The sequence below is a fragment of the Scyliorhinus canicula genome, chromosome 1, assembly GCF_902713615.1.
Source record: "Scyliorhinus canicula chromosome 1, sScyCan1.1, whole genome shotgun sequence".
In the NCBI taxonomy this organism is placed as follows: domain Eukaryota; kingdom Metazoa; phylum Chordata; class Chondrichthyes; order Carcharhiniformes; family Scyliorhinidae; genus Scyliorhinus; species Scyliorhinus canicula.
Window position 1 is genome coordinate 286,325,165 of NC_052146.1, and position 21,138 is coordinate 286,346,302.

The 21,138-nt window shown below is 44.1% G+C and overlaps 1 protein-coding gene across 1 annotated transcript; it reads right to left on the reverse strand.

Moving 5' to 3' along the window:
- Window positions 1–8,846: 8,846 nt before the first annotated feature.
- On the reverse strand, window positions 8,847–11,024 carry LOC119975092 (forkhead box protein G1-like). The gene has a single exon (XM_038814611.1). It carries the CDS (start codon window positions 10,652–10,654, stop codon window positions 9,539–9,541), a length of 1,116 nt encoding a protein of 371 aa, XP_038670539.1. The 5' UTR covers window positions 10,655–11,024; the 3' UTR covers window positions 8,847–9,538.
- Window positions 11,025–21,138: the final 10,114 nt, after the last annotated feature.

Consider the following 21,138-nt stretch of genomic DNA (forward strand, 5'->3'; position numbering starts at 1 on the left):
CTATCACTTGGTCTAGCTTTGTATGCTATGGATTTTATTTATTTTTTAATTATTTTTATTAAAGCTTTTTTCAACCGGGACTTTTACATAACAAAAAGAAAAACAGGAAATGAAAAACATTTAACAAAACAAGGTGACTGCTATCATTATACAAAATGAAAATACACGTTATATCAACAAGTCCCTCCCACTTGAGCCCCCAACCCCCCCTTCAACCCCCCATCCCCCGCCCCCTTCACCCCCCCCCCCCCATCCCCCCCGCCCCCAGTTGCTGCTGCTGCTGACAGTTTACCGCTCCCCTAGAAAGTCAAGGAAAGGTTGCCACCGCCGGGTGAACTCCAGCAATGACCCTCTCAAGGCAAACTTTATTCGCTCCAGGCTGAGGAATCCAGCCATGTCACTAATCTAGGTCTCCACACTCTGGTTTCGAGTCCCTCCACATTAACAAGATTTGTCTCCGGGCTACCAGGGAGGCAAACACTTCGACCTCTTTCGCTTCCTGCACTCCCGGATCGTCTGACACCCCAAATATTGCTATTATTGGGCTCGACTTCACCCGCATGTCCAAAATCCTGGACGTAGCCCTCTAAAGCTCTGCCAGAATTCATTGTCATGGTTTTTCAAGTGCTCATCTAAACGCTTCTTAAATGTTGTCAGGGTTCCTGCCTCAGCCACACTTTCAGGCAGAGAGTTTCAGATTTCCCCACCCATGGGTGAACAAGGTTTTTCCTTAAATCCCCTCTAAATCTCCTGGCCCTTACCTTAAATGTAGGCCCACTGGTTCTTGACCCCTCAACTAAGCGGGGGGGGGGGGGGGGGGGGGGGGGGGGTTCTTCGTAGCTACCCTTTCTCTGTCCCTCATAATTTTGTGCACCTCAATCACAAGAACACAAGAAATAGAAGCAGGATCAAGGCCACGAGGCCCTTCAAGCCTGTCCCAACATTTAATACAATCATGGTTGACCTATGCCGGCCTCGACTCCTTTCCTGTGCCATTTCCCCATTGCCCTCGACTCCTCGATCTATCAAATATTTACCCAGCTCTTTAAATACTTCTAATGATCCCGCCTCCACCACCCTCCAAGGCAGAGAATTCCAGAGATTCACCACCCTCTGCGAGAAGGAATTTCTACACACCTCAGTTTTAAATAACCAAACCTTCATCTTGTAGCTATGTCCCCTTGTTTGAGCGTCTCCCACAATCCTGTCAAGCCCCTCAGGAACCTATATGTTTGAATAAGGTCACCTCTCACTCTTCTAAACTCCAAGGAATACAGACCCGGACTATTGAATCTCTCTTGATAGGACAACCCTCTCATCCCAGGAACTGGCCTGGAGAATCTCGTTTAGACTGTCTCTAATGCTGCTATATCATTGTGTAGATAAGGAGACAGAAACTATATGCAGAATTCCAGGTGAGACCTCACCAACACCTTGTACAATTGCAACAAAACCTCCCTATTTTCAAACTCCAAACTCTTTACAATAAAATGGCATTCGCCTTCTTTACTTGTTGGACCTACATGCTAGCTTTTTGTGTTTCATGCATTAGAACACTTAGATCCCTCTGTACTTCACTCACCTGAAATCTCTCTCCATTGAACCGAACTGCATGACCTCACACTTCCCCACATTAGACTCCACTTGCCAGGTTTTTGCCCAGTCACCCAATCTATCTATATCCCATTGTAGAATCACAATATCCTCATCACAACATCACCTTCCACCTATTGTCGTATCATCGTCAAATTTGGAAACCTTACTTTTTGTTCCTTTCTCCAGGTCAGTAATGTAAATAGTGAACAATTGCAGGACAAGAACTGATCTCTGCGGTACTCCACTAGTTACATAACAAAGAACAAAGAAAAGTACAGCACAGGAACAGGCCCTTCAGCCCTCCAAGCCTGCACCGACCATGCTGCCCGTCGAAACTAAAATCTTCTACACTTCCGGGGTCCGTATCCCTCTTCCCATCCTATTCATGTATTTTTCAAGATGCTCCTTAAACGTCATTATCGTCCCTGCTTCCACCACTTCCTCTGGCAGCGAGTTCCAGGCACCCACTACCCTCTGTGTAAAATACTTGCCTCGTACATCTCCTCTAAACTTTGTCCCTCGCACCTTAAACCTATGCCCCCTAGTAATTGACCCCTCTACCCTGAGTAAAAGTCTCTGACTATCCACTCTGTCTATGCCCCTCATAATTTTGTAGACTTCTACCAGGTCACCCCTCACCTTCGTCATTCCAATGAGAACAAACCGAGTTTATTCAACCTCTCCTCATAGCTTATGCCCTCCATACCAGGCAACATCCTGGCAAATCTCTTCTGCACCCTCTCTAAAGCCTCCACATCGTTCTGGTAGTGTGGCAACCAGAATTGAACACTATACTCCAAGTGTGGCCTAACTAAGGTTCTATACAGCTGCAACATGACTTGCCAATTTTTATACTCAATGCCCCGGCCAATGAAGGCAAGCATGCTGTATGCCCTCTTGACTATCTTCTCCACCTGTGTTGCCCCTTTCAGTGACCTGTGGACCTGTACACCTAGATCTCTCTGACTGTCAATACTCTTAAGGGTTCTACCATTCACTGTATATTCCCTACCTGTATTAGACCTTCCAAAATGCATTATCTCACATTTGTCCAGATTAAACTCCATCTGCCATCTCGCTGCCCAAGTCTCCAAATGATCTAAATCCTGCTGTATCCTCTAACGGTCCTCATCGCTATCCGCAATTCCACCAACCTTTGTGTCCTCCGCAAACTTACTAATCAGACCAGTTACATTTTCCTCCAAATCATTTATATATACTAATAACAGCAAGGGTTCCAGCACTGATCCCTGCAGAACACCACTAGTCACAGCCCTCCAATCAGAAATGTACCCTTTCATTGCTACTCTCTGCCTTCTATGACCTAGCCAGTTCTGTATCCATCTTGCCAGCTCACCTCTGAAAAGGGTCCATCTATTTCATCTCTTATTTACCTAATGCAGTTGTGCTGTTTGAAAAAAAATACTTTCTCCTTTTCCTCACTTCAGTATGGTTGTTAGGTGTACGGAGACTTAGGCCTCCATCCCACACAAAAACCATCAGCTTCGTTGCAGAACGAACCATACAGAAATATTCTAACCATTTGCAGAGAGCACACGCGTAGCTCCATACACATACCTTCCACAGACACATACACATATAGAAATACACGAAGATACAGATACACACGCAGACAGGAATATACATACATATGGCACATTTAGGTAAAGCTCGAGTTTTACAACTATCGAGAACAATTTCTTCACTCAATGCATTCGCTGGGCCGCATCTTGGTCAATAATTAATTAAAACCTCCAACTCCTCCTATTCATTAACATTTGCATCATTCGTACACGCTGCAGGATTTGGCAGGAACGTTTTAGGGGAAGTTTCAAGCCTTTTAATCCCGTAGTTAAACGATCAGTCATCTGAATGCCAGTATCTTAAACCATGCTCAATCAACGTGCTTATTATAATAAAATAATTTCCGCAAGTACCTTATCATTCGTTAAACGATGAGTTGCCGGATTCTTTGCACACTTCAGTGAAAGTCAGGCAATTTATAAAACAACAACTGGAGATTGGAAGTAGGGTCATTCCCATTAAAAACTAGAACACACAAAGGTGTTTGCTTGTGGGAAATTCTAATTGCACTATTATTAGACACTGACCGCAGCATTGCAGATTATATTTTCAATATCACCCAGCCTGCGTGTGTTCTGGAAATCATGGAATGTTCAGCATTTTTTAACATTTACTGCAAAGGTTTATTGTTTATCGAACTGGGCAAGCAACCGAAATCCAGTTTTTTTTTAAAGAAACGTTTGAATTGTAAAAGTTAACGCACCCTGAAATGGCGCAATGGGCAGCGTCTCTGCCTCAGAACATGAAGTTCAAGTCCTCCAGGACTTGATGGCCAAGGAAGGCATGTTCATAAAGTGGCGGAACAGGTTGAGTATCAATCTGCAAATCCTTCCAATTTACGCCAGTGGCAGTGGTCAGAGATTGCTGACCATGTGATAGAAAGGAATTTGAACCTCTACCATCACTATCCAGGAGCCCAGACTACAAGGTTCACGGAAAAGTGTCTGTTGCAGCTGGTTGGCTCAGATGGCTGATGTGGATCATATTAATGCCAACAGCATGGGGTTTGACCCCTGTTCCGGCTGTGATGGATTTGCCTCACCCTGGCCCAGGTCAGGCCTGCCTTGGGGCAGAGGAAAGAGGAACACACACACGCGAGTGAAATCATTTTATCTCTGCAAGATTCTGTTATTCACTTTAGAAACAAGTAGGTAACATTTAAGGTAAATTGCAAACGCACTAGAGGAGAGATGAGATTGTTTTTGTTGTTTACACAACCAGATATGATCAGGAATGCACTGTCTGAAGGGTGGTGAGGCACACTCAATAGTAACTTTCAAAACGGAACCGAATAAACAATTTAGAAGGGAGAAAATTGCAGGTTGTGGGAAAGGAGCGCGAAGTGGGACTGGTCGTATTTCAAAGAGCCGTTACAGAGGTGAAGGGCCGAATCGCCTCGTTCTGTGGTGGACGATTCTATATCAAAACTTGTGACAAAAGGACAGAGTTTCAAAAAAGCACTTTGACAACTGGCTGTGGCTTCGGGAAATACCGAGGAAGAAAAGCTATGTGTGTGTGTATGCGAATGTGTATGCGTGTGTGAATGTGTAAGTGTGTGTATGTGTGAACGTGTGTAAGTGTGAATGTGTGTAAATGTGAATGTATATTTATGAATGTGTATATATGTGTGTATATGTATATTGTATATGTGTGTGTGAATGTGTATATGTGTATGTATATTGTATGTGTGTATATGTGTGAATGAAAATGAAAATCGCTTATTGTCACGAGTAGGCTTCAATGAAGTTACTGTGGAAAGCCCCTAGTCGTCACATTTCGGCGCCTGTCGGGGGAGGCTGGTACGGGAATGAACCTGCTGCTGGCCTGCTTTAAAAGCCAGCGATTTAGCTGAGTGAGCTATATGTATATGTGTATGTATATTGTATGTGTGTGTGTGTGTGTGAATGTGTGTATATGTATATGTGTGTAAATGTGTATGTGTATATGTATATATGTGTATGTATATTGTATGTGTGTGTATATTGATATGTATATTGTATATGTATATGTGTATGTATATTGTATGTGTATGGATATATATGTGTGTGTGTGAATGTGTATATGTATATGTGTGAATGTGTGTATGTGTATATATATATGTGTATGTGTGTATGTATATTGTATGTGTGTGTATATTGTATATGCATATTGTATATGTATATGTGTATGTATATTGTATGTGTATGGATATATGTGTGTGAGTGTTTATATATGTGTGTGGTGGTGGCGGGGGTTGCAGTGAGGCAGAGTTGTGAATATGGCGTTGAACGGTTTGTTTGTGTTCCTGTCCAGCCGTGTAGAATCAGGGGCTTGTTTTGCTATTTTCCCATTGAATATCTATAGTGATGAAAGCATGGCCACCCGGTACACCTAAAAGATACATTAGAGGGTAAAATATGCATTTTCATCCGCTCCGTGTTTATGAAACCGACAGACTAAGGAATCGTTAACAGAACCTCGTTGTTATGCGCTAACATACAATCTAAGGTATTTACAATTCCAAGATTAAAATCGTTCTCCGCCATTAAAAACACAATGATCTTTATATGGAAATATGGATTGGATATGTGTCGGATTGAAGGGAAGAAATGTAATACAGTCGCTTCATAGATCCGTTCAGCTTCTCTTGCAGATATTGGATCGATGCTATAACCTCATAGCTCCAAAGCTATGTCCTAACTAATTCTAATCAAAACGGGGAGAGAGGGACATGAACTGGCCCAGCTGGCAGGGCTGGCGAATCATTTATTCTGGGCCTGGTAATCCTTTGTAAACTATTACCTCGTGTGTACTTAAAATCACTTTTATACCAGGAACAATGTTCGTTTTATTTACTAATAAAAGGTACACATTTCTCCCTTTCCGCTCAAACTATTTAAGACTAAACTGGAACGGGTCTGAAACGACATAAACCCAGGACCGATCCCAAAAACACACTTGGGCGGATTAGGGACATATTTTTGACCTCAATAAGAATGTTGAAGTAGCTATTGAAGCCGAGTCACTCACGGAATTGAAGGATAACGGAGGGAACACTGGGGCCGGCCATCCCGGTGGGAAATGAGCATTGAAGCAGGTACAGCGACCCCAGTGAGCTCCCACCGCGCTGGTGTTTCTCTCATTCTACCAATATTGCGTCAGGAAATGTCGTTCTGCTAAACTGTACTAGTTTTGAAAGATCTACTCTGTGCGAACATATTTACAGCTCTTCTGAACTTTAGCAAAACATGGCACCAGCCGACACTTGAGTTTTCATCTGCGGCCCATTTCCTCTATTCCGTTTTAACTATTAAGTTACCCAAAAGTCGAGGAAGACGTTTGAGGTAAACATAATAATTTATTTTTCTAAACAAATCGTCATTACAAACTATCTAATTAAAAGGTGTTTCTAATTTACTTGTGCATAACACAGACAGGACATAGCACAAAATCGAAGTGCACACAGAATGCCAGGTGGTTTTCTTGATATATATATATATATATTTTAATAATATAGAGTAAAACTTTTATTGAATTCCATTCACTAAACGTACAAAGTCATGAATCGGATCCGCAACGTGACTTTAAGACAGACCGAATATTATAGCGAAGGAGCTAATCATAGTCACCTTCCTCCAGCAACAAAAGGGAAAAAGGCAGAGAGAGCAATTCGGTAGCAATGAGTGTAATATGATTGCTTCTCGTCATTTAAAAATGTAACAAGTGCTCCTTATAATGTTGCTGCATGTGCACCGCTTTATGGAACAGCCATTGTGAGGTAGACTGCAGCATCGCAAGGCCTGGAGCGAGGCTTCGTTACAAAGCACACACACACACACAAAGCAGCGAATGTGTTTACACTGGCTCCTTCCATGTAATTCTGACTGCTGATTTGATTTGATTCACTTGTCGACGTGTGTTTTAATAATGTCTTCGAACTGCAGTATAACAACTGCAAATCGGTATAAGGCCTCGTTCTGATCGATATTCTCATGTTATATCCTATATGCTTATATTATGTCCTCAGCTGTCTGATAAACAATTAAACATTGGCCTAATTGTTAATCCTAGAGCAAAACAAAAAAAAAACGAAGCTGTGTAAAAAAAAAATTGCGAATCGAATTGTACGGTTCAAACAAAGGAACAGATTCCCTTAAAATAGCTGCGGGAGCGCCCGGGAGTCAGACATGTGCACTGCCCTGAACACAATGATCAGGTCACCTTGGGCCAGCGCAGGCCGGCCAAGTATTTATTACTTCCGTTCGAACGAGCCAAGGGACACCTTGAAAATACCATTAAAAGAAAAAGAGCAAAAATAACGGAAGGGGCTTGGAATAAGCGCAGGAATATCAGAGCTGGTTTGACGCTGACTCGGTTATTTTCGAAGCAGAGGACGGATTTGAACCGCACATTTTCAGTCCGGGTTAAAACATGAATAAATGAGAAAAAAAATACTTTCTGAATAACCCATGCTATGGCGGGACAAGAAGCGCCCAGTTACACTTTTCTCTGTCTCTCTGTCTCACACACACACATACACAGTTTTAGGAACACGATTGTGAATCAACGTTATAATTACAGTTTCTTGGCCTGTGCATTTGGCAGCGGCCACGAATATCAGTGCAATATCCAGGAGCTACAGAGAGACTTCTGGTGCTTTCCCTCTGTTCGCCCTCAGACAAGTGCTGTCATCATCGTTTTGCATCAAGCCTCATGTTTACCATCCCCAGTTCAGAGAGAGGGAGGGAGAGGGACACCCAGCTCTGGGCACAATGTGCTCCGAGACAGAGCAGGCAGAGAGGGAGGTGGAGACCCTGGCTGACAAATCGGCCAGACGTCTGATCTAAACCTTCAGCAACAATGTCAAATATATATCAGGGCGATGAGGCCGCGTGCAAGTCGGTGTCTGAGATTATCCAGTTTCCATTTGTGTTTATATTACTGATCGAAAGCTCGATCAGAGTTTCGAACCAATCTGAAAACAACTTCAATTCATGGGTGCAGGATCTGGGATTTCAGCCTGACTAAATTGGTAATGACAAAATATGGAGAGAAAAATCGCCCGGGCAAGTGCCATCATCCAGTTTGAAGATTGGACCAAATTCCAACTTCCAAATTGGACCTTGCGTCTAATGTAGGGATTTTGACTTGTGATTCTCTTAGCAAATACATGCAATATTCCAGGTGCTCAGGCCGAGGGATAGATCCCGCCATCCCGGTCTTGGCACTAGTTTTAATTCCATGTAGTTAACGCTTCCAACAAGCTCACCACAGGCATCGCTCCCATAAAGCGGCTGTTATATCCGGTCAAACACGTTCCGTGGCAAAACAACCCACAAATAACTCAAATTCCGCAAATAGATTTCTGCCCTTTCCGAATATCAAGCCGAGTTTATTCGGGGAATTCCTCAACAGCTCCGCAAACACATTTTTGTCTCCGTGATTTTGTTTTTCCAAAGCGTCATTTAAATATTTTGACGATATTGCACCGCGCCCTCGTACACACACACACACACACACACACCAAGAACGAAGTACAAGTGAAATTTGCAGTGATATTTGTCCGTTTCTGTTGAAATTGCTTGGGGGGGGGGGGGGGGGGGGGGGGTCCTGAGCAACGCAAACAAGGTTTCGGTAATTTAAGGCTCTGGATAATTGGAACAAGAAATAAATATTTCACAGCGGTCCAAGTTTTATAGAAACCCTGTTTGTCTGTGTTTATTAAGGCGCTTTTATAGAGAGTAATAAAACGAATGGTGCAACCATTTCAGATAGGGACACAAAAAATAAAATGTCACCACATTTGTTACTACCAAGTTAATCAATTAGCACAAGAGAATTAAATAACGTACAATGCTGAGGAGACATCACTGTGCAACTTATTAAATTATAAATACATATCTGTACATTTTTATAAATAATAAATAGTGTTGAACACAGAAAAGCAAAAAAAAAACTTACTCCAAACGTTTGGATAGTATTTTGGATTATAATGTTACCTTTGGTTAGACAGAAGTCCGGGTTTCAAACTAAAGGTAACCTTTTCCCTTTGTGCCGCGTTAATATTGCAAAACAAACCGGTTGCGTTATTTTTCTCCCTTTTCAATTAAACTATAAAAAGAAGGCAGGAATATTTTTCGCTGTTGCAGTAGCACGTGTGCAAGGTACCTTCGACATTAATATTATTATTACAGGATGAAACTACAGCCTTGAGACTTTTTTAATGTTTTTTTCTCCACCGCACGGAAGAGTCAAATTTCGACTAAAACCAGATGTAATAATCTAGCAGATAGATCAGCACAGATTTCCTGAAGTTAAGGTGCAGCTGTAGTTTTTGCATAGCATTGTTTGCTACCTACTGTCACGTCTTGGGCCTAGATCAGTGCAAAAAGGAATTGCCGGAAGCCCCTCCGTTCTGCTGTGACAGGTAGCTGGTAAATCCAGCGGCGAGTCCGGACGGGAAAGTGGTAAGAGACGGTCTGAGGGTCTCAGTGATGAGGGACGAGGCTGCTGGAGGAGAGCTGGAAGGGCCCCCTGGGCTCCCTATCCCCGCTCCACTCTGGTGTTGCACCGACTGCGAGTGATGGAGAGATGGGAAAAAGTAGCCAGCCTGCCCCGACCACAAGCTGACAGAGCAAGGGTTCACCGTGTATCCGTTGGTCAGACCGCACTGTACGGATCCCCTTAACAACGGTTGAGAGAGGTCCCCGCTGGCCATCTGATCGACGCCAGCTCCACAGCCGGAAAGCAAGGAGCTGTAGGTGGGGGCTTGGTTCAGAAAGCTGGAGGCAGCGCTGCTGTAATTGAGGCTGTTGTGGGGATGGTGCAGAGACAGGAACGGGGAGAGGGGCCAATACAAGGGGTTGCCGCGGTCCATTAACCCCAGTCCAGACGGCGAGAGGCGAAGCCCTCTTTTGAAGGCTAGTTTGCCCCTGGACGTGGCCGATCTGCGCCGCAGTTTTCCGGTCGTCCCGCCGATAAAGACGTCGTCGCTGGACGGGTCCAACATCCAGTAGTTGCCTTTGCCGGGGTCATCGTAGTGCCGGGGCACTTTGACGAAGCACTTATTGAGGCTGAGGTTGTGCCTGATGGAGTTCTGCCAGCCCTGCTTGTTCTCCCTGTAATAAGGGAAGTTCTTCATGATGAACTCGTAGATGCCATTGAGAGTGAGCCTCTTCTCGGGGCTCTGCCGGATTGCCATCATGATCAGCGCGTTATAACTGAACGGCGGCTTGTCGTATTTGCCGTGTTTCTTATCGTCCTTTTTGGCATCGTCCTCCTCCGCAGAGACCTGCGACTCCGTATTGTCCTGATATTTAAAGTCAGACTTGATGGCCCCGTTCTCAGGGTCCCCGTTCCTGACAGTCTGCAGCCCGGCTCTGCTCTGATTGTTGTCACTTTGTTGAACAGCTTCGGGAAGCAGCAGACTCTTGATACTGAAAGAGGTGGACTTGGGAACCATCTTCTGCTGCTTCTGATCTCCCATGCTCAACATCACGCACTTTTTTTATATATAAAAAAATAATCCTCGCCTCTCTTCCTCGTTCAAATCATTTAAAATAAAAAGTCCAAGGGAGGAACGATGGGAAGGGTGCGGGCAGGAAGGTAGCTGAGGAGGAATAGACAGGCAGCAACCTGAATCAAAACAGGTAATTAACATGGGGCCGGGGGGAGGAACGCCTCCATCAATAAGTTACTTCCAACAATTCTTCCCAGGGATGGCCAATCAGGTTTGAATAGGGGACGCTTTAACCCGCCTCTTTCGAGCCAATCAGCTTAAAGATGTTGCGCGCCTCCTTGGGCTGTGAAATTGATTTGAAAGTGACCAGCACAGTGTGTCCAGTGCATCAGGGGAGGAAAGAGGATACTGGGCCAGGCAGGTAACCCATCCATTACCATTCGGCGCTCTTGTGTCATTTATTCAACGTTAGTTATTTTTGTTCTAAATGTGGCTGGGGTGAACCAGCGGGACTATGACAGTGCAGATAACCCCAAATAGGAGTTACTGTTCAAATCAGATAAACAGACATTCTTTTTGCCTCTTGTTACACCTTCCGTGATTCCGTCTTGTTGGAGAAATTTCGCGCGTGTGGTAATAGTCAAATTGGTACATTCGTGGCGGTTTCTCGACTGTTTGTGTTCCTTTTTAACTACTCGGTCTCTCGGTGAATGGTCCCAGAACGTCATCTGTTTGTTGTTGTGTTTCGCTGTTAACGTTTCCGTTAACAGACCCAACCATTAACCGAGGAGAGGTCAGTGAACCGAAACAAAGTCAAACAGTGCGGAGCAGCGCTGGGGACAAAGTATTTAAGAGCGCTCTTTGTTAAGTGCTAATTGGGATGAGGAAGTGGCCGTTCGGATGCTCATTAGAAACAGTCGGTTGTGGGTCAGTGCTGCGGGGCTTTCTCTGCAACCTCTTCTTGATGGGAGACTTTGTGCCTTTGTTTTTTTTTGGGGGTGGGGGAGTTGATGTTTATTTTCCAAACCCACGGAAACAGTAGCCAGCAGCAGCGGTTGGTGCAGTGTCACTGAGAGTATTGTGAGCATTGTGATTGAGGAGTGAGATCAGTGAGAGTTCTCGTCATTGAAGCAATATTCGCCCCGATGCGACGAGAAAGCGGAAGAGACAGCTGCCACCACCAAAAACAAACCCCACCAGACTAAACAATAAACTGCAAAAGGAGCTGCTATGCACAGCGATGCCTGATTCCGGTGAAATGACAAGGGGGTACGAGTTCCAGTTTCTTCTGGTGCTATTGAAATAACTAAACAATCATTCAAATAGCAAACGAGAGAATCCGTTTGCGCGGAAGAATAAGAAGCGACATTAACTTCGATAACCTGAAAAGTTACAATCAAATAAATCCCAGGCGGATGCGGCAGAGAGTCCATGTGTGACAACAAATTAACAGAATGGTCACTAATATTCTGCAGTGTCTGGTATAAATGTGGTGGTAAGGTTTATGTAAGGAAACGGCGATGCAGAATGAACGCGGTGCAGCAATTCAGCCGCGGTGTGATTCTGAACTGCATTGAAAATATTTTTAAACAATAAAAAGGAATTACGGAAGACAAGATTGAGTGTATTAATGCAGAGCAAATATTCAGTTGTCCTGGAAAGAGTTAGCTGAGCGGAAGACCAGGGTAGAAGACTAATTGAAGTAGATAGGATAGGAACGTTTATGCATACACATGTGTGAATAACTGGCTATGCGTTGCACACCACACCATTCTAAATGTATGTCTTAAATGTGAGAACATTCTTAATTCTAATAATAATCTGATTATTAAATGAAGAGGAGCCTCCAAATGAACCTGAACGAAAGATAGTTCAAATTGTTTTTCCTAATTGAATAAACTCTTAAATTAGACTGCAAATAAAGTAACTTAACTTATTAACAGTGCTGCTATTTAATATCGATTACAACCCAGTCTCGGGTAGAATGGACATTTCAAATGTCTCGAGCAAGTCATTTACAGATGCTTTTGGGGCACGGTTAATTGTGATGAATTTTAAACATTAATATTTAATGGAATATTACTATTTTAATAGAACAATTAATTCAGTCGGTTTTGTCGTATTTTAGGGATGGGTTGAAATGCCATTTAAAATTGCATTTATACATGTTCAAGGAGTTTAGTGGAATATTGATAGGAAAGTTCCATTTTCTGAGGGAGCATCTTCGCAGCTCTCATTCCAAAGCATATCAGTCAAAACGATGTGTACTCCTGAGCCTTCACAGGAGGCGCAAGGATGGAGTAATGCTATTTACACAACGGTTTAACTGACGCTTCACCGTAACACAGACAAACAACGAAGAAATAGAAGCTCGATTTATAATTGTATAAATATAACCACGACAGCAATTCAGTTATGCCGAAACTATCTGATATATTAAACAATACATGGAAATATATACCATACCTAGAGCAGATTTACTCAAAGTCATCCTGATAATTAAACAATCTCCTTGTTTCCCTACAATCCGGTTTCTGATTGAGGCTATGTGACTTCGCTCGTTGTTCTGCATGTTAATTTCTCTGTATGGTAACCGCTCATGAGCGCGTCCACTTATTTAGCTTTTCAGTGTGTGTACATCTGCTTGTTTATGTACGTGGCTATTTATCTATGTACTTTTCTAACTTTATATATCTGTTTGTTCATTACAGAAATATAAATAGGCATGCATTCAGATTTAATCACAAGTTTCCATTCCAACCGACTAATTGACACCAAGAGTTTACTTTACAGTCTGATTCCGGTTAGTTTAAGCATTGCCCTTCAATTCGCTTCACAACATAAATCATTTTTAAAAGTTGACAACTTGGGGCTTTGATTTTTTTGTCCTCTTTTCTGAAACTCTAATTTTAAAAAGGGAAATTCGACGAATCCGCTGAATAAAATGTACGTTTTAGGAGATTAAGGGAGTTTAAAGAACACCGTATAGGGGTGGGGATTAAATAGAATCATGTCCATTTGTATTTATTTTGGCTGTTATACCCAAAGGTCAAATGGTGACCTTTAACTTTCCGACTACTTTTAATAGAGATTTATTAAGAACAACCTTGTGCAGCCAAGGTCCACATTGGTCACGATGTTTATAGCAACAACAAAATGCTTCCATGGGTCAGAAAGGTAAAAGATAGCACGTTCAGTCTGATTAATATTGTACACGGTTTAGTTTCATCTAAATCACAGGAGAGAGTAAACACCTCGCAGTGCCTGTACATTCTCCCCTCTACAGATATTTTTACTTTAATAATAGATTTTAAAAGGAAATAAATTCGAAGAATGGCCAGCCTCCCTAATAATATTAAGGATTGTGTCATTAATGAGTCTCTTATAGCAACCACGGTGTATTCGCTCCCCCAAGGCACCTTTAAAAATCACCTTTACTGGGTAACAATGGAACACCGAGTATTTACACTCAATTATCAGATCATTATAATAAATGGGTAATATAAACAAGGAACTGTGTGTGTGTGTTTGGAATTTAATCATCGAGGCATAGTTTTGACGTAAGCGAAGTTCCAGAATTAAAACATGATTATACATTGTTCCCAGGTTCATTAATAGCACTGGAGTCAAACCTCACTGACTGATGTTTTTAAAAAAATGTTGAGAGCATTTTGAATTATAACACAGTAAAAGTAAAACACAGAACAAATACAATTCCAAACCACAGAGCAAATAGTGGAAAATCTCAGCAGGTCTGGCAACATCTATAGGGAGAGAAAAGAGCTAACATTTCGAGTCCAGATGACCCTTTGGGTCTCTGCCAGACCTACTGAGGTTTTCCAGCATTTTTTCTTTGGTTTCAGATTCCAGCATCCGCAGTAATTTGCTTAAATACAATTCCAAAGTTATCCTCCCTCCGTCCACTCCCCATCCCCCAAAAGAAAACAAATCGTAACCAGCACACCCCCACCCCCGGCACAAAATGATGATTTCTGCAGATTGGGGCTAACATTGACATTGCACCAAGCTTAAAATGTTGCCTGAACTGTCTCCACATTCTCAGAGTAGTTACCACCACCAGGCAATAAATTTGGTGGGAGAAAACAGAAGCGGAGCCGTAACCAAGGCCCTCAAACTAGTACTCTTATAAGCACTTGCCTTCATCCACCCCCATATGGAATCAGGATCCTTAAGCCACTCCCACACTTTTTTAATGTTCGCAGTCCAATGGTAAAATAACAAATTAGATAGTCCTAGGCTCTCCGACTGCCTCTCCTCCTGCAGATATGTCCTACAAATCTGTGGGGTCTTGGCCTGCCCAAATAAAGGAAGAAATCAGTTTATTCACATTCACAAAGAAAGATTTGGGAAGGAAAACTGGGAGACACTGAAACAACAACAAAAACCTTGGAAGGAGGAGACTTCCGGTGACGGTGGGCAGGAGGCAGCCGCACATTGGAGGGCTCCCGTTCGGGAATGGCATTTTTGGGGTTTAACACCCGGTCCCAGGGGCTACAGAGGCGGCAAAAGCAGGGAGGAGGCACAGTGAAGGGAAATGTCGAAAACGGCCTTGAAAAAGCAGCTGAAAGTCCGTCGGGGAGTGGAAAGGTCACCGCAGGGACGGCAAGGAAAGTGGAGGCTGGGGCACCAAAGGAGGCCGCATTGCCCACGGCTGAAGAAATTACTAAGGTGATGGCTGCGGAACTCGAAAGGCAGTTCACAAAGCACATGGAGGCGATGAGGAAGGAGATGGGGGCGGTATTGAAAGTGGTGTTGGAGGAGGCGATTGCCCCAGTGAGGGCAGTGGTATTGAGCGCAGTGGCGGAGGTGCAGGAGCAAGGCGAGGCGCTGAAGGAAGTGGAAGAGACATTATTGCAGCACAGTGATCAAATTACCTCGATGGGGAAGGAGATGCAGAAGGTGATAGAGATCAACAAGCATCTGCGAGACAAAATGGACGACTTGAAAAACAGAGCCAGGCGGCTGAATCTGAGGATTTTGGGTCTTCCTGAAGGAGTGGAAGGCCTGAGGCCGACTGAGTATTTTGCCAAGATGTTGACAAAGCTATTGGGGGAGGGGATGATCTCTCCCGATATGAACTGGATCGGGCTCACTGGACGTGGAGGCCTGTACCAAAGGCGAGTGAGCCGCCAAGAGTAGTAACTTTGTGTTTTCATAGGTACAGTGTGAAGGAGAAGGTCCTGCAATGGGCAAAGCAGAAGCGGGTGGTGCAGTGGGCTGGAGCTGGTATACGCATATATCAGGACTATACGATGGAGCTGGCGAGGAGACGGGCTGCCTTCAGCCGGGTGAAGAAGGCACTGTACATCAGCAAGGTGCAGTGCAGCATAGTATATCCAGCTAAGTTGAGGGTGACATACAAATCCAAGGACTTTTATTTTGGGATGGCGGAAGCAGCGGAGGTGTTTGCGAAGGCAGAAGGACTATGGCTGAATTGAGAAGTGGTCATGTACCAATGTAGCCTCATGTAACTGTATATTTTCACTGCGGTTGGTGGATGTGCTAAATGAGCTAACGTTGTATATACTTGGACAAGGGAAGAGATGGGACTTTCGCTTGCAATGATGGTTCTTTGGGGCTTGGGTGTGTATGCAGGGTTTGTGTGCTAAAGGGGATTTCTTGGCTTTCCTGGGACCGGGCAAGGGGGAAAGAGACCCGGGCGGGGGCCTCCACGTTGACCGGTTTAAGCCGGCCAGTGAACGGGAGTGAGGTAGGGGGAGGGGCTGCGGCCATCGGCGCACAGCAGAACAGGTTCCGATGAGTCTTGCCGGGGTAAAAAGTTGGGGGGAAGGAACAGAGGTTGGGGGGAGGAGTTTTGTAAATGGAAGTGGAGGGGAAGAGTCGGGGTGGGGGGAGGGCTTGCAATGCGTGGGTGTCATGTACAGTACTCTTTCGGGGATTGGATGGCATTTAATGTTAGGGGGAGGGGGGTACTCTATAGGTCAATGGTGACCATATGCGATTCCTGATTCCTTTTTCTTTTTTATTCTCCTTTGTTTGTCCCACCATGGGATGGTTTGTGTTATTTGATGCTTATATTGCCAGGGGGGTTGTTGTTTGGGGGTGGTGGGAGGATGGGATCGTTGTTGTTGATTTGTTACCGTTTACTGCTTGTTGGTGGGGTGTAAATTCTGAAGAAAATGTGAAAATAGAGAATAAAAATATTTTACAAAAAGAAACCTTGGAAGGACATTCATTTTTACCGACTGCTCCCTGTCCACTAAGGACAGAGGGAGGTTTCCCCACTTCTTCAAGTCAGACTTAACCCCATTCTGTGTGCAAGCAAAATTGAGTGAATGAAGTGATGCCCAATCATGGGCCACATGGATTCCCAGATAACGGAAGCTGGATATGGCCAAGTGAAAAGGCATCGTCCCCAATCAGTACCCCTCTCCAGAGAGTTCACTGGAAAATATTCCCTTTTGTCCAGATTCAACTTATACTCTGAGAAGGAGCCAAAACTCCTAAATAGCTTCATTATCTCCTCTACATTGGAGCGAGGATCCGTTATATGCAACAGTGGGTCATCTGCCTACAAGGACACCATATTCTCCCTCCCTCCCCTCTTTATTCCCCTTCATCCCATTGATGACCTTAATGCTATGGCCAGAGGCTCAATTTCTAAGGCAAACAATAGAGGGGGACAGTGGACTCCCTTGCCTTTTACCTCTATTTAACTGGAAATATTCTGAGCTCAGGGCATTTGTATGAACACTTGCGGTGGAATTCTGTACAAAAGACGGACCCAAGATATAAATCTAGGCCCAAATCTGAACCTTCCAAGGACCTAGAACAGATACCTCCATACCACCCTATCAAATTACTTTTCAGCAGCCATTGAAATAATCACTCTGGCTCAAGGACTTGAGTGGGGGGACAAAATAATATTAAGTAGTGCCATATGTTGGCCGAAAGCTGCTTACCCTCTACAAATCCAGTCTGTTCCTCCGATATTAGCCCCGGAAAGCAGTGCTCCAAGCCAAAACCATCGCCCCCCCACCCATATTCAACATTAATAGTTAAAAAAAAACAAAGTACAATACCCATCCCACAAATCAACAATAAAAATACAAGTGCAAACTCCAAAATGCCCAACATACGCCCAAAAAAATACCAAATATCACACATCTACTCCCCAAAACAAATATCTCACAACAGAAATAAGGCTTCTATTCCCGATCTTGACTTGCGCCAGCAAATTCTGGAGGGTGGGGACGGGACTATAACTGTGTTCACAGTTAGCTCGACCCCAGTCTTTGCTTCAGCACAAATGCCTCTGCCTCACCAGTTGCATCAAAATAGTAATCTTTTGATTTGTAAATTACTCTGAGGCACTCAGGGTACACACCAAATCAAACATTGCTCTTGTACAATACAGCCTTGGTCTCATTGAATGCTACATGCCTCTTAGCCAGTTCAGCTTCCACATCCTGGTAGAGCCTAACTGTGTGGCCCTCCCATTTATAGACCTTCCCACCGCAGGACCCTTTCCTTTTCTTGGTACCTGTGAAAACGCATGATGATCGCACGCGGTGCTTCATGAGAATGGGGCTTCTGCCTTAGTGAACTGAGGGCCCGATCCAACTCGGGAGGGCAAGCTATTCCAGCCTCCCCCACCATCTTTCCAAACAGCTGCAACATATATTTTGTTGAGTTCAGAACTTCTAGGTCTTCCATCAGCCCCAACAACTCTCAAGTTTTGCCTTCTGGAGCGATTCTCCAGATCATCGACCTTGGCCCTTAGTGCCCGTTGTCACCCACCATCCATGCCATCTCTACTACTAGGGAGGTGATCTGGTCGCTCTGCCTCAAAAGGGCTGCCTCCACATACACCTTTGCCGTCACATCAGTTTTTTCCAAGACCACACTAAGAGGGAACAGGGTCTGTTGAGGTCTTCAGAGACAGCGTACCACAATTTCTTAAGTTCCTCCTCCAAGATGCACAACTCAGTGGTTAATGGAGTGGCCAAAAATGCAGCAGGAGCCTTCACCATTTTCTCAGCAGACCAAGCTTTCGAAGCTCCCCAGTCAGATGACGCCTGGTTTTGTACTTATTGGGCATTCCTTTTAAGTGGGACTGTTATCCCATCAAACTAACAATGTTTCTCCCCAAATCACCCTTGAAAACTGGACGAAAAGGGCCAAAATGAAGGTACTCTGGCAGGAACCATCTCAGGTGCGACTGCTCCCTACATGCTGCCACCCAAGCCACTGATGTTAATTCTTAAAACATTTTTGAGACTTACCAAGGCAAGATCCCCTGGCCAGTAGGAAAGACCCAGTATATTGCTAAAGCAGGCAGATTAGAAGGTCCTCCATCTGTGCTTGAATTATTTGAATTCACTCCGTCTGTGCAGTTAATTGGATCTCGCCAACTAGCCTCAGCGAACCCGGGATAGTGAGGGGAAAGGTTCCTCGGGGTTCTTCACTTCAGCTGCAGAATGCATGTGTATGGATGGTGAACGAGGCTTGGACTGAACTGGGCTGTGATACACTCCCCTTACAATAATCTACCATTATTCATTTCTCTCATGCATGGGGAATGGCAAAGCACTTGACGGTTGCTGCACCCAAGGTCCCACGTGCAAGCAAATATCTGCTCCTTCTGGAGAGAACGTAGAAATACTTGTCTGAAGAGAGATGCAAATATTTCCAAATTTAACTTAAACACAGGGTAATAGTTAATACTCCCAGAGGTTCCCCAACAGAAATATCAGCATTCAGACTGAGTCTCTAGTTTAAAGAGAAATTCTCTCCCCTCTTCTATTTTTTCAACAATATTCGGATGCTGGTGTATGCCCAAAAGTCTTGTCTGATCTCAACATTTTGCATACAGGAGCAAAACAGCCAGTGCCAAATCCTATCCTCTTCCACTTTCCAACAAGGGTTTGTGAATAACAAGAATTGAAATCTTGATTGATTCCCTACCCACCATCCCAAACCACACCTTTCCCCCAACCTCAACCCTCCCTCCTATTTCCTAACCCAGAACACTGAAGCCAGAAGTAACACCCTATTGCCATGCTAGCTGGAGGAACTAACCCAGCGCAGGCCAGAGATCAAACACAGGGCCTCCATGTCTATATGGTTCCACAATACACATTGCAAGCAAAGTATTGAGGACACCATCAACCATACACTGGGACTGAAATAATAAACGTGTTAGCTCAAGAGACACATATAACAAAATATTATTTCACTATCACTCAGTAACTGAGATCAACGTGGAATTGTTTTCAGTCACTCTGTGATGCCAGCTGGCAAGCAAACCTTAAACACACCTGCTTCATTTCTTCATTCTCCTTGTTGGGTAAGGTTGACTATCATGAAATTGAATGGGGAGGGGATGCCTGTCCTTATATTCTTTCTAAGAACATAAGAAATAGAAGCAAGGGTCAGACTCCGCATGTCTGTTCTCCCATTGAGTAAGATGTGGGTGGCATGGTAGCACAGTGGTTAGCACTGTTGCTTCACAGTGCCAGGGTCACAGGTTCGATTCCCGGCTTGGGTCACTGACTGTGCGGAGTCTTCACGTTCTCCCCGTATCTGCGTGGGTTTCCTCCGGGTGCTCCGGTTTCCTCCCCCAAGTCCTGAAAGACGGGCTGTTAGGTAATTTGGGCATTCTGAATTCTCTCTGTGTACCCGAACAGGCACTGGAATATATGGTTAACATATAATTTGCCTTCTTAATTGCTTGTGTAACTTTCTGTGATCAATGTAATAGGACACCTAAATTCCTGTGACTATCAACATTTAATTTGTCTGCTTTAAAAAAACCCTGCTTTTCTATTTTTCTTACCAAAGTGGTTTTGTCTACCAAAAAAAACCCTTTTGATTCAGCTCATAAACGCTGAAACTAAACCTGTGTGTGCTGTCATTTAATCTCAGCTGGGATGATATTGGAGCATTTCAAATCATTACAGCACCCTGGCTTAGGAAGAAAAGGGAGAAAATGGGGAAACTCAATCATAGGACCTATCCTTGATCTATAAACATTTTCTTTCAGAAACATCCACATGTGTAGACATGGGGTGAGGACATGTCTCCATCCCACATTCAAATAGTTTGCTGACATGGGTGGTTTCCCATATACACACAAACATACAAAATAGGAGCAGAAGTAGGCCATTAAATAAGATCATGGCGGATTCGAGTTCCACATTCCCATCTACCCTGATAACCTTTGATCCCTTGCCTAAAAATAATCTGCTTTTGGGGGTCGGATTACAGGATTGAAGGAGCTGGGAGCGATGTATGGCTGGAGCAGGGAGAAATGTTTAGATGCATGCAGATTCGAGCTTTTGCTAGGAAGGAGATACAGAGCTTCCCGGTGGAGCCGGCCTCCACATTGCTGGAGGAGGTGCTGACGACAAGGGGACTGGAGAAGGGATAGTGTCTGCAGTTTACAGAGTTATTTTGGAAGAGAAGAAGGCACCACTGGAAGAGATCAAAGCAAAGTGGGAGGAAGGGTTGGGAGAGGTTATGGAGGAAGGGTTCTG

Bases quoted from the DNA above. Each gene is read 5' to 3' on its own strand.
- LOC119975092 (XM_038814611.1), bottom strand. From the start codon at position 10,654: ATGTTGAGCATGGGAGATCAGAAGCAGCAGAAGATGGTTCCCAAGTCC.